Source organism: Lathamus discolor, chromosome 11 (assembly GCF_037157495.1).
Source record: "Lathamus discolor isolate bLatDis1 chromosome 11, bLatDis1.hap1, whole genome shotgun sequence".
NCBI lineage: Eukaryota > Metazoa > Chordata > Aves > Psittaciformes > Psittacidae > Lathamus > Lathamus discolor.
In genome coordinates this window covers 10,353,897-10,368,514 of record NC_088894.1, presented here as the reverse complement: position 1 = coordinate 10,368,514, position 14,618 = coordinate 10,353,897, and the positions used below count along the sequence as shown (strand labels likewise).

At 37.8% G+C, this 14,618-nt stretch overlaps 1 protein-coding gene across 6 annotated transcripts in view; it reads right to left on the bottom strand.

The window, feature by feature from the left end:
• Positions 1 to 706: 706 nt before the first annotated feature.
• GNAS (GNAS complex locus) overlaps positions 707 to 14,618 on the bottom strand; it is a 158,376-nt gene continuing 144,464 nt past the window's right edge. For all 6 annotated transcript variants that reach the window (XM_065691974.1, XM_065691980.1, XM_065691976.1 and 3 more), the window contains exons 6-12: positions 11,824 to 11,878; positions 10,772 to 10,845; positions 9,967 to 10,025; positions 8,882 to 9,002; positions 7,744 to 7,874; positions 7,182 to 7,249; positions 707 to 6,645 (exon numbers count right to left, since the gene is read on the bottom strand). In XM_065691974.1, coding sequence (XP_065548046.1) covers positions 6,499 to 6,645; positions 7,182 to 7,249; positions 7,744 to 7,874; positions 8,882 to 9,002; positions 9,967 to 10,025; positions 10,772 to 10,845; positions 11,824 to 11,878 — 655 coding nt within the window. In that variant the 3' untranslated portion in view covers positions 707 to 6,498. The remainder of the gene's footprint in view (positions 6,646 to 7,181; positions 7,250 to 7,743; positions 7,875 to 8,881; positions 9,003 to 9,966; positions 10,026 to 10,771; positions 10,846 to 11,823; positions 11,879 to 14,618) is intronic.

The following is a 14,618-nucleotide window of genomic DNA, read 5'->3' as shown; positions in this document are numbered from 1 at the left end:
TGGCAGCACTGGGCTTCCAGACTGTCTTACATAGATGGACCTTTATAGCCCAGCAGAGTTTTGTCATGTGGGAAACAGAACCCAACGTTAGCACCAAAACATTCATGAAATCTGTTACTTCATTTTGGGTGTTGTGCCTTCAAGCAAAAAGAGAGCAGAGATTAAAAAAGCTGAGATACATATGAATCATCACACACTCCAGGAAGGACATGCCATCTCTTATGGCTCTAGCTTAAAACAAGTTTAAAATACCTTTCATTAACGCTTTCAGGTCTTAACGCAGACACTATTTGGTTCTACCGCCCAACCTCTTCATTTCCCTTTTTTATGGAAGCTCTTCTGATCCAAACTGGTAATGAAGTGAAAAAGGACTAGAACAGGCTCCCTTTCCAAGCAGCTTTAGTCACAAGCTTCCCGTGACAATTCATAACCCTTACAGAGCAGCTCCTTTCTCTTCTCAATCTCTGCTGGATCACTAGGATTTTCATTGCAAGAATGATACAATTCCAAAGTCATATCAAATACCAGAAAGCTACAAATAGAAACACTGTACTTCACTATTAATAATTCACATAAAATTCACAGCATAAAAACATTAGTCTGTGTAACAGAAGAGCAGAACTGAGAGATTTCCCAACATTACTACCTCTGTCCTAAGCTTGTTTTCCCTCCAGACTTTAGTATATTAAAAAAACAAAAAGGAAAGCATTAGCCAACTAATTTAATAAAACAACTGGGTAAATTAAAGAGATACATTCACATTTTAATTTTGAATTTGCTTACATTTGTCTACTGGCACCCCAGCCTTAGAAAGCATGTTATGTTACATAAAAAACCCTAATGTCAGCATCTTCTCCCTCAAAAAATGTACCATTCTTTGTATTTGGGACAATGTCTAAAGGCTGTATTTTGTCCTGTCATTAAAATCAAGATTTTTCAGGCAGACTTCCTAAGTGAAAAGAATTAGGAAAACCTGTAAATTCTGGTTTGGTGGTGTGGGGTTGTTTTTGTTGTATTTCTTAAGAAGAAAATTATCTAGCACATATTTGGTCAGTTACCCCTTGTTGCAGAGGTATCAGTGAGCAGTTGCTGTTGTTAACCTAAAGAACTCCCTATTTTTTTCCACAGAACCAGGCTACACTTACAGGACCCAAAACTTAGACAAAACCCCTAACTTATTTTGTTTAATGCAGAAAGAAGTTAGTTTGCCTCCCCACCTCCTCCCAAGCCGCTTTTCCAAGTAGACCTGTGCTTTAAACTGCACCCATTTTGCTCAGCTAAGTCCATTAAAAGTAGACAGGGTAAAAAGACGTTTTAACATTTAATAAGATGAGAATTGGGGTTGAAAACAATTAATTACGAAGCCAGTACTTGTGGCTGAAGTTTTGGCAATCTCTGCAATATACAGTAGAAATACTCTAAAGCAGTTTACTACCTAGTAACTGAAACACACCCACTCACAGTATTTAAGCAAACTGGTTACAACCAGGATTAAAATAAATTCACTCTTGGAATTTCTGTCTCATCTGTCACCAGAGAGGTTTTTCAGTGTAACGGCTTTCATCAGCAGAGGTTCAGAAATCCCTTTTGTAGCTTATTTTCGTTTGCAAAGACACTTCAAAGGTTGCGTAGAACAGACTTTTTCCCAATGGATGGATTTTCAGGAATATCAAGCTGAGGAAGAAGGTACAGTTTTGGGATTGGGTTGCAAACTGTAAATAATTTTACTGCTATACAAACTCAACATGTATTTTAGGGATGATGACCTGTTCTTGTGTGAGATTTCCTCTGATAGTAATCTATGGCCCATATCCTGCTTCTTACAGTTAGCAGGAATTTTATCATCTTCTTCCATGGAAGAGGTCTTTTGAGTGCCAGCATTGTTAGAAATACACATAGCATACTAGATACAGGTGGGTAAAGAAGAGAACTTCCTCTCTTCCAGAATAAGTTACTGATTTTATAACTTAAAACAACTTTATCAATCCTAGACATTTGTATAGCACCAACCACCAACAGTATTGTCACTAAGGCACTGGACTGGTACTCGGCTGTCATGTGTCTACCTCCATATCTGTGGTCAGTTTCCCGTGTAAACCACATTTATATCTTTTGTTGTTCCTGGTACATGATTTTTGACATTGAAAACTAGGATATAAAGACAAAACATTCCACATCATTTACAGGAATATCACGCCATGACTAATTACAAGGTGCTCAGATTCTAAAGTGATGAACATTAATATTTCTGTGCATAGATTTACTGCTGTAATAAAATTATCCTGCAGGTATCAATTATGTGCAACACACTGGAACAGAATGAGCTTCAGTTCATCTGGAGTTACTGACATACTCCGAGTTAAATCCTATCCTCGATGCCACAATTCAAAATAGTTTTTGGATAAACAAAGATAAGCCCTGAGGGCTCTTGTCTCTGACACCTGACCCAGCATGCTTTCATATGCTTTAGCATCAAAGTCTGCTCCAGCCAAATTAACAGAGCTCCAGCTTCAGCCTCTATGAGAGCAGGTGTTGATGCTTTCAGAGGCAGCTGAATCTTTTCTTTTAGTCTGTAGCGGCTTTCCTTCTCCACATGATTAAAAGCCCACAACCCTTCAGGAGCTATCACTGTTCTGCTGCATCACACTGGCTGCTGAGTATGTTTACTAATGTAAAAACTGCTACAAGTTCTTGGGTTGAAATAAGTTACTGCAAATGCACAGTAGCTGATTTTTAAACCACAACATCTCTACAATTTATTATTATTTTTACAAAATACCCAAAGTGATCAGACCATATTGTAGGTTACTGGCTTGCCAAAGGTTATGTTTTAAAATCAAAACCATTTCTGAGTTACAGAAGTGCCAAAAACAATCTTGAACCAGGTTTGTTTGTTGGTTTTGTTGTTAGGTTTTGTTTTGTTTTGCTTTTTTTTTTAAACCAACCCCCATCCAACAAAACAGTTGTATAACTTAAAACAGACAAGAGTTTGTGTTGGAAACGGTTTAAAAACCAACCCACCAAATTCATGCTCGAGCAGAAGCCTTGTATGGCAAAGATTTAGCTTAGGGCAATTTAGTGCCAAGATATAGACCCTCTATGGGTTTACAATGGAAATACTGACACAACCTCGACTATAGTGATGCAAATGTGCCCTAAAACACTGTATTTGCTTTTATTAATAAAAGTGGTAGTGTTTACATTTGCAGGTATCTTACACTTCAGCATCACAATGAATACTGAGTAGAATGAGTTAAGTTTTGGCTGTAAGGTCAGAAGTTTCCAAACAGATGAATGAGACAGAAGTGAAAGTCCTCAATCATGAAAACAAGAAGTTCAAATAAATAAATAAAACTAGGAAATATGGGTAAGCATTAGATTGGAATGGTTCAATTAACTGCAAATTATGGCCACTAAATTAGAGACAGAAGAAAACACAGTTACTTATTAAATAGCAAGCATTAAAGCTTTATGGTTTTGTATTAAAAAAAAAAAGAAAAAGAAAGCTGTTAAAAATAAGACTTGCATTTACCAGGCCACCAAACTGCATGGACTAATAAAGAGACTAACAAAGGCAATACTGAGACATTAAGACACACACACTCCGTACTTGTGCAACTCAACCATATTCAAAACAATTGCCTTTTCCCTCATTTAAGGAAAAAAAAAAAAGCATCCCCTAAACATTTCTGTTCATATAAAGCTGTAGGTTTCTTACACTGCTGCTGGCTCACACAGCTCACTGCAGTATGGATTCTTCTCGCTATCAGAGGAAGAAGCTTATGTTTTCATTCCTGTTTATTAAATAGAGGTGCTTTGTTTCTCTCAGCTGAGAGAGGACATTCCTCACAGCACTGCAGGCTTTCCCACTTACAAGTGTGGTGTTTACACCAACTCCTCTGAGGCTTCAAAAGATAAGGGTTGGCACTAAATTAAAGATTTTGGCTCCCGTAACTAAAATTAAGGCTCACAATGAATTTCCTTTCCCCTACACGTGTCCCATTTTTACCCAGTGGAAACACCAGCCCTTACCCTACAGGCACTGGATACATTCTTAAATTGCAGCGGGCTATTTTCTGTCATGTTCTCCTACAGGTCTGAGAAGTTCAGGTGGCAACTGCCTAAACCTGTGAACAGGAAAGATCCTTTCTGAAAGATGAGTAGCAACCGCAGCTAGATTTTTTTAGATGATTTAGTATCATTACCACCAGTAATTTGAATTGAGAGAGGTGGGACAGGAACTCCATCATGTCCCTGCTCTTTTAGTGACAAGGGACCAGGTGATTCATTTTAATTCAAAGTTTAGCCACAAAAGCAACAAAACCTCACAATTCCAAACAGTTGCAGTTCTTAGTATTAAAAAGGCATCTGATACCTGAAGCATATCTAGCTGCACAGACATCACTGACCACAACCTCACTTTAATTTAAACTGGACCTCTTCCCAAAAAAAGAAGTTCACACAGTCTCTTGGGTGGAGGGAAGCTACTGTGAAAGGCAGAGAGGCAAGTATTTTGGTGGTTTTGTTTTGCTTCCTTTGTTTTCCTTTTAAAGTCACTGCAGTAAGATCCAGATCAGTTTAGGGGTGAAAATGAAGGAGGAACAGGGGTGTTTTGAGTAATATAGGCTAACACTGTTCTAGATGTGTTATTACAGCTGTAATTTCTGACTGTACAAATTGTACACGTAGGTTTAGACACATGAAAAAGTAACACACTCACAGAGACATAAAACACCTAGGTATAAAATATAAAGCAGTGTAGTAGTTACTAAAATTACATGCTCTCTTATTGCTACAGTGATTTTTGCTCTTTTTCTTTTTACTGTACCACATGTTGTTCTAAGCATATAATTTGCATAAATTATTCAAGTTTAAGAAAAATCCACACATCTTGACTTTAAGCTACTTATATAGTTAATATAAAACAAAAAGGTTCTAAAGTATCTCTTTATTAAAAGAGAAATAAAAATGTCACTTGAAACTGGAATTCAGTGGCCAAATCCAAGGGCAGTGCACACCTTGTCATGCCGGTAGCAGTCAGCTCACGCAGCGTGAGCAGAGGTTGCTGGGGTACTTGGCCCAGCCTAGAGATGGTCACCAGACCTGCATGATGCCCTATGTGTCTGTTATTGTTCTGGTTTTGTCTCTAGAAAAAAAAAAAAAAAAAAAAAAAAAAAAAAGGACTATGAATGACCAAAGACTAACATTTATAATTTGTAGCAAAATTTGGTTTATGTAGAAACAAGCCATGGTTTGCATTTGGATAGAGATTTAAATGAATTAAAGCTAAAAATTAAAAAGCATGATGCTGCAACATCTGGTCACTTGTTGAAGACCTCACTTTTAAAGTGGTTAAGTTTGCACAATTTGTACTTTTTTCTTTCTTTTTTTTTTTTCCTTTTTTTCTTTTTTTTTCCTTTTTTTTTTTAACTAAACGGTATTTTTCCTTCTTTTATAAACCAGAAAAACTAAACTACAGATAAATTTTCCCTACCTTGAGCTAATGCTGCAGATAGGGTTGACAAAGCTGTACAGCGCAATCAAACATACTTACATCTTAGCTCATTGTACAGGTACAGCCATAATCAAGGCACAAAGATCTTCTACAAGTTATTTTCAATAAAGTTGTACAAAATAATACATTTTACAGTCTGTACAAGAATAATAATCCAGCAGTAAAATAAAAAATGAGGGGAGGGAAGAAGAAAAAGAAGGGAAAGACTGTGAGGACTACAGTCCAGATAATGATTTTTATAGCAGACGGGATCATCAGTGGACAAACTGAAAACAGTGTGTGGTTAACTCTTTCTGCAATCACAGGCCATACGCAGTTCAATTCATAAATGTCCATGGTTGTCTTTAGACCACCAAGACTGGTTTTAAAAATACCCTTGTGAAAGGTAGCAGTTGGTTTTTGCACTGTCTAGGTCTGTTGTAGAATTGTCAGTATTTCCGTTCAAAGCCACATTACAGTCAGAGAACCAAACTCAAGTGTCTGTCTTCAAACTTGGTCTGTGACTTGGCACCTTCTTTAGTCTGATGCAGTGAATGATACAAAGTGGAGATCAAGGGTTACATGATTATGCCCACAACAGTGCTCAATTACCTATTTTTCTCTCCCCAATTTTTGTTTTACGTTTCATTTTTTTATCACCAATTCTCTCAGGTGCTCCACATTCAGGGCTTTTCATTAATTAGTTTTTATTTCCTTTTTTTAATTATTTTTTTTTCTTTTTTGTTAATAACAGTGTTAGGGAATCCTCATGGAAATGGCCTTTTAAGTGTTAGGGGCCATCTCAAACTGTCCGAGGGGTACAGAAGCAAGCTTAGAAGTGCTGCTATTGTCCAGCAAGGAGAAAAAGTTGAGGGGTGCAAATCAATGGGAGATTCAAACAGTTCGCTTCCACCCTATGTGGGCAAGGGTGGGGTTTTTCTTTCTTTTTTTTTTTTTTTTAATAAGGAATAAGGAGTCCAAAACACAGAAAAAAGTGCTCTCCATCACAACAACTCGTATTGGCGAAGGTGCATGCGCTGAATAATGTCCCGACAGTCATTGAAAACCCTCCGGATGTTCTCTGTATCCACTGCACATGTGAAGTGAGGATAGCAATAGTGCCTTCCATCTCCACTTGCTGTGCTGATTCTCTGTTAAAAGAAGAGAGAGGTATTGGGTTAAAATAAAACTGAGTGGGGAAAACCCCCATCTTCTCAAACCTCAGGTGAATTCATTCAGGTGAATACACACAATATGTATGTGAATTGCATTTTCAAAGGGGCAACTAAGAGGCAAAATGCCCACAATTTTTCATTCTCTCACCTAAAACATCACATTTAAAATTATCAGAATTATACGTTCAGAAGGTCACTGCACACCAGGGCATTTCAGAACTGACTGAGAACTTGAACTGGCCCCATTAATAACAGCAGGACTTCACTCATCATTCTATTTAGGGTTTATTAATTCTTACAATTCTTTTGCTATTTAATTATTATGTACTGTGTCAACAAATATCGAAAGAGCAGCTAACAAGGAGCAGTAAAGCTCTTAAATGTGTTTTATTCAGTGTGTATGTTAAATCTAAACACCAAAAGTGGCAGCATTTTGCAATAGTAGAAGGTGTGTAAGAGCTTATAGTTGAGAAGAATCACGTAAGAAATACTGAAAGAAAGGAAATACTTACAAGAAACTCATCTCTAATAAAATACTTGGCCCTTGTAACTCTGGGATCCTCACCAGGCTCTGGTGTTGCTGATTAATAATAAAATAAGTATCTCATTAAAACAGATGTTTTTTGGTGATAGCACCTACAAATCATAACTTGTTCTGTTTTCTGCTCACATACAATAGAAATATAATTTGCAAAACTATGAGACAATCCATAAAATGTTATTCAAAACAGCAAGATTTCAGGAGAACAAAGGCATATTATGGTGGCCATAGGACACGGCATTCAGCAGGTTAGAGAAATGACCACAGGTATGAGCAGGGGGAGTCCAGAGGATGTATTAGTGACAAGCTGTACCGTGGTCTACATCAGCCAAGTAAGAGGATTTTGGCATGATGATTAATATATTAAATGTATAAAAGTCAGGATTCTCTCATTATTAATACCTAAAATTTAACATTAGTTTGGCTGAAAGACAATGACGATTACATCTATTTAAGAGTTTTAAAAGTCTTAGCTGAAAAACATTACAAATATGATGAACAAGGAAACTGCCAGTAAAACTTAAAAATCTTACCATCATCTGGTGTAGTGTAGCGAGCAAATTCTGGAAAGTAGTCTTCAATTTTAGATTTCCCAGCCAAAACTTTCTCTGCTAGCAAATCTTGTTTATTCAGGAAAAGAATTACTGAAATGGTCCGTAGCCACCTGTAGAAAACGGAAACAAAACACTCTGAGAAGGCATAGGTAGGATCACATTGCAAAAAGCAACTTAATCCAGTTCTGGAGACAACAGTTGTATGACACACTATAATAATTCTCAAAGGTTCCTTTTACGCCTGAATCCCTGTGGTGTAATTCCAGGTGTATACACCCTCTACTGTGGGCAATGGAAGTTGCCCACTTTCTGTTGCTGATCCAAACACATCGAATTTTTAATGTGCTATTCTATCACTGCTTTTTACAGCCTCAATACGGCAATTGCCAATTTGTAACTCTCCAGAGTTTTCTTCAATCAGGTGAGTGTATCAGCCATTAATGTACCAGGGAGGCAACTGTGACTGAACTCGAGCTCTGACTGCGCTGTGAGAAGCACATAACAGAGGCTGTGCTGTGGTTGTGGGCTAACCCCGGTGGGCAGCAAAGCACCATACAGCAGCTCACCTTCCCCCTCAGCAGGACAGAGGAAGAGGAGAGGAAGAATAAAGCACGAAAATTTGGGGGTCAAGATAAAAAATGTAAATAATAATTGTTTAATAAGTGAAGGATAAATGGAAGAGAGAACAAAGGAAACCAAACCAAACCAAGGATGCAAAGGCAATTGCTCACCACCTTGTGTGAGTAGACCAAGGTGGGTAACCCTCCTGAACCGTCTTGTTACCCTTTAATTGCCAAGCGCGATTTTATATGGTACAGAATACCTCTTTGATTTGCTTGGGTCATCTGCCCATTCCCAACCTACTGCACATCCCCAGTCTATCACTGAGCAGGAGCAGAGTGAGAAACTGAGAAGGCCTTGAAGCTCTGCAAACACTGTTCAGCAACAGCTACAACATTAGTGTGCTACCAGTACTGTTTCAGTCCAAATCTAAACCACAGCACCCTATGCACAAAGAGTATTAACTCTATCCTAACCAGTACACAAGTCTTGACTATTGTATATGACATGATTACTAATTTATTTGATACAAGCAATGGAACTTCAATTCACAGACCTGTTGTTCCAGATACTCTTGAAGAGGTTTAGTGCTTCTTGAAGCCGATTGGTCTGATTGTCCTCTCGTATAACCATGTTGTAGCTACTGCTCGCCACCACAAATATGATAGCAGTCACATCTAAATCGAGAAATACCCATCAGTTATTTCTTCAGAAGAAATATCCAGGAATCCCAAAGTTCAATAAAAAGCAGCCAGATTTTCAGCTTCATGAGAAGAACAGGCTGAAATGCTATTAGTGACAGCATTGTAAGTACCAGAAATAAAAAAAGAAACTGCAGAAACCATTAAAGACAGGAGAAGCAGGCCACAGAACAGGAGCTGACAGGATGGCAGGAAGTGTAGAAAGGAAAGGAACAGAAGCAAGAGAGAGAAACTGAAGAAAGCTAAGAGAGAAATTTAAAGAAGGTTTAAAAGTTGTTAAAATCTAGAAAGCGACTCTGAGCTACTGGGAAAGGACAGGGAGGCCCTTGCAGGAAGACATCAGAACAAACAGGACATTTGATCTATGTGAATAGTAATAATAGATTACTGTGTATTCATGGTTTATCATTCTAGTTCTCCTACACTGTACTATTCTGGCTTAGAGACCCTATCTCTTTCCCGGGAGGTATTCCAAGATCACAGAATCCAGATCTCTGCTTCTGTGTGGCTGTGCTGCTCCAGACCCCCTACAGTGACTTCCAAGCTCATCTCCTCAGACAGCATCAGCAGAAGAGATGAGTCAGATCACGAGGTAACAGGAAGAGGAAGGAGCAGAGGTAAACCCCAAACAAATCTGTTATTAATGGCACAGAAGAAAATACTGCACAGTAGTTCCACACATATGTAACGTATTCAGGTGATACTCTATGACAATGACCATAGCAAAAGACGATGAATTCTAAGTTGCATTCTGCTCTATTCTGTAAGACAGCATTTCTACAAAAAGACAGACTTTTAGCACAGCTTCAGAGTTTGTCCAGACACCAAAGACAAAAATATATTCACTAGCTTTTGCTTTCACACAGTGAGAAAATGAAGACTGGGAATTCAAATTTTGCAGAGAATTACTTCATACAACAAACATAAATTCTAGTCATACCATTAAAACACTGGATCCATTTTCGGCGTTCATCTCGTTGCCCTCCAACATCAAACATGCTAAGAAAGAAAACCAAACTGAGTCAGAACACATTGTGGTTTTGGATCTTCTTCCCCCCCAAATGCAAACAGAAAACCTAAGAAATTTTAGGACTTCCATGTCATAGAAGCTAAAAGGAATCTAGGATTATGAGATCCTGAACAGGTTAACAGTTCCCCAAGCATGTGTACCCAGAGCGTTCCTCACAAAACATACTTATGTTTACTTTCATCAACACATACACTTGAAGTAAGAAACTCTTGTGCATGTACACTGCAGATTCGTTTTCACCCTTAAAAACTAAGACATTAAATAAGGTCCTACAAAAAAATCATTTGCTGGAGCAAGTATCACAGATTTACAGTCAATGAAACCAGACTAAAACTCGTCAGTTTTTATTCAGGTCAAGCTGGGACAGTAAAGAGAACATGCATTTTCTGTTACTTGGATATGTACAAAGATTTTGGTCAAATATGTAACTATATACACCAGCAATGAATCAAACACTCATGCATTAGTAAAAACAGATTTAAGATATTTTGTTCTTTGAGATTTGAAATAAAAGTAGAAGACTACACTTCAATTTGCATTTCTTTTGAAAGCCAAACAACTAAATTAAAAAACCCCATAAATTACTTGCTTTCTATTAAACAGCCACTTGAGAAATACAGAAATCTCAATGACTATATGGGAGACTGTCCCCTGATTTACCCTGGCACTGTCTGCATTGTATTAAAAGGAAAAAAAAAAAAAAAGGAATACTTACTGAAAATTTACTTTATCCACCTGAAACTTGGTTTCAAAAATTCCTGATGTCAGAACTCTGCATCTGAGAAGATCCTAGGGAAAAAAGGGAAAGTCACGGATTCAACACAGATACTTCACAATTCTTCGTATTTCCAGCAACAGAAATACAAACTTTTTACCCAGCGCTGCCAGTGTATGCTGTACTGCAGAAACAGGGAACAGGGCACTGAAGGTTTTGATCCTGCAGCAGACCCTTTGCCTCCAATATAAAACTGATGCTTGTTTTGAAGTTTCGTGTCTGAAGATTAGTTGCTCCAAATTTCAACTAGAATAACCTGTATTTCTGATATCTTGTTTTTTGAAAATAGTGGAATTACCTCCATGACAAGAAAGCCTCATTTATGAGAACCCTCTGCTTTTTAAAAGGGTGACCGATTTATTCTTGAACAACTTTGAAGGATACAAACCGCTCTCTCCTCACCAATACTGTCTGTGAAAGTTCTGGGACATGAATACGTTTTTTGGTTATTTATCCTATGAAAATGCACTACATGCTTAATTGCATTATTTATGGGCAGAAAGTTAGGAATATACATGTGGGTTTGGATTACGGATTTGGTCCTAAAAAGATCCTCAGATTACCTGTAACCAAATGAAAACTACAACTTCTACTCTGATAAAAATTAAGTTTTTCTAACAAGGTTATTTATACAAAATGTGGTATCAGTGGGAGCCAGTGGGGCTGAGAAGATACCAACCAACTTTGCATCATACAAAGTTCATGATGGCTATTCAGCAAGGAGAGCAAAACATTATACATTTCTCCTGCAAATGGATACTTGAGTTTCAGTCACAGAAGCATGATGGAAATCTTGAATCTAGGCACATTTTCATTTAATAAACATGATCTCAATCCAAATGATAATGTAATTTTTACTGGAATACTTAAATAGGTACAGTACATGGTAGTACCTGTGTTAGTGCCAAAAATGGCAATTGGAAAATCAGTATGATCCTGAAAGACAGAGGGGACAGATAAATTGTGTAACTTCTTAATGAAACTTTCCTTACCTGGTCAGACGGTGTATACTCATTTTGTTTGACTATGTCAATCTTGTCTAGGAAACTGGGGAGAGGAAAGAAAGGGTCACTTTTAATTCTCAAAACAGACAACGCTTTAGCAGCCGACACTTTCCGAGATAAGATTTCTTGTATTTTAATGCATCAGATTCACAAAATGCTAAACATACTGAAACTGCTCAACATTCAAGCACTCGTATTTAAACCATGCACTTCCAGGCAGCACCCAGCAGAGGGCCAAGTCCACAGTTTTATTGATCAGGTCTGGAAATCTCATTCCAACCCCTCCTGCTCAGCTCCTTCCATTAACAAACATACAAATAGTTTAATTTTTGTAATATATAAATTGTACAACATAATCTGCTCCTGATAACAGTAAAGCAACGACTCACCTTACCTACATGCTATTTTCCTGAAAGTTAGATGAGCATTTAAAAAAAATTATTGTCCATATAATTCCTTCAGTAAATGAAATTCCCAAACCAATTTCCTGACAAGCTCAGTTAAGTGAGAGGGAATACTGATCTTTTCTGTTCATAGTTGGTACCCGTTTTCACTAGCAGTAGTAGGCAAAATGGGTATAAAAAGATCTATCTTATTCAAATTCATTAGGCATTAGCTAAAGAGAATACCCTGGAGTCTTTAAAAGATTCTTACCAATTAATTGTAACCTCCTAATTATCCTTGACTTCAACTCAAAGAGGAAAAATCTCAAGGAACCAATCTGTTAACTCTGTTCTATAATGGTGTTACGGTGACACTAAAGACAGAGCAAACCCAGCAGCTCCAGGATGCAGATTTAATGCTGTCCACCCCCCAAGCACACTGCCCAACACTCAGTATGCAGCAAGGGAGCCCCATGCTCAGACACCTTCCGCTGCAGTACTATGAGGAGATCTAGCAGTGCTCCTACAGGTAACTTTATCCCTAACATTAATTATTAATTATGGTCTTAAACCCAATATCCTTGCTTTTAAGAGTTTCCTTTTAAATTCCTTTGTGTGAACTCTTTTTTTTTATGAAGCAGAAATCACAAAGCTGGGTTTTCCCTTCTGATCCCTACACATAGGTAGATATGCTGGAAGAGCATTACCTACATTTGCAGGCAACAGTTTGAAGGGGTGGGGAGGGATAGGTAGCCATGTCCCAGATTCACAGATCAGAAAGCAAACTCCCATTAAAATCAGGAAGGGTCTTAGCCCTCAGCTTCAGCCCCTACTCTCCAACTGACTTCCTGAAACACCTAATGAAGAGCAGAGGAAGGAGGAAAAACAGTTGTATACCTCAGTGTAATGCCCTTCTCACCAGGACCTGCATGACGTTCTTGTTTCAGAAACAAATGAAAAGTAATTGTTTAAACTGAACTACAGAATTTTGAACACATGAAAATGTATCATAGTAAACGTGCTGCTAAAAACATGATACAACATGTGAAGATAAATTTCCATCATGACAAGTGACCAGGAGACAGAAAAGGATGAAGCTGGTGACAAATTGTGTTTCCAGTGTTTCCTCATCTCTCCGAGGCTGTGAAGTAATTTTACTTTTCTTTTTTTTTATCCAAAGGTAAAGAAGTAAAGCTCTGTTCAGTACGCAGAGGATGTTAAACATGTAACAGCCATGGATTCCAACTACTATGAGTGTTTCCGTATTACATTCTCCTTAGGGTCTTAGGGACCGTGATTTCAGAATCATGTGGCAATTTCACAAGTTGGAAGATGCTTAAAAATGTCCCAAACATAACATGTTCATAAAGGATACTACAATGAACCAGCATTTCCGTACTTGACTGATCTAAGGAGAACATTTTATGCAGAGGTTTCCACAAAAGGTGGATTGTTTAAAAGTATTATTTTTAAAATTTGGGTTTGTTTTTCAACACTCTGCTAATCAGCTTAATGGATTTTGGAAACTGACAATTAGAAACTAACAACAAGATATTGCTAAAACCTGGAACTGAAAGTACAAAACCTCTTACTGTTGTTTATGCAGACTATTTTTAGGCCTATGATTTCCTTGAAAAACATCAGCCACATAGGAGCAGCAGTACTGTACTTGAGATGAATTCCAATAGCAATGTTCATGCCAGGTAAAACAAGTTCGAATGGAATAAACATTTCTTCTTCCCCCCAAAACAAGTTCCAACATTCAGGAACATCTGATACTCGTAACAATACTCATTCAAGAAGGAAGTCTTTCACTGTGTGATAGGTCCCAGAAAACCTGCCCTGCTTCCAGTGCATTTTAGGGAAAATGGAGCAAAGCAATATGCTGAATGCAGAGCTCCTCTGCATGTGCCTTTGCATGAAGGTCTGCTCTAACAGCTTTAGAGAGGGCTAATAACATTAAAAACCAGTTTGATCTTTTTGCTCAAACATAGAAAAGGGATTATTTCAGTTGGTCAACTGAAAAATACACGTGCTGTAAGGAGAAAAGAGAAGCAGAAATTTGATCTAGTCTGATACACCTAAAATAAGGAGCAACAGTGGGAGCGTGAGAGTTCAGCAAAGACCAGTGCACTATATTCAGAGACTTCCAAGTCACTGTTAATCAAGATCAAATCCTTTCTCCAGTAAATTAAACTAACAATCAAGTCAGAGGAGAACAAAGCCTAATTCAAAATAAAACCAAATTTACCATCATTAATTTCTATTTTTAATTCTTGTTCTGCTGTACCCAAAACACGAGTGAGGCCACTTCAGAACTGCTTTGTGTGTTGAATTCTCTGCTGTTATACATTGTTCTAAGCCTCCTGGAGATAGGCCCACCTACGATGTCAGCTCCCT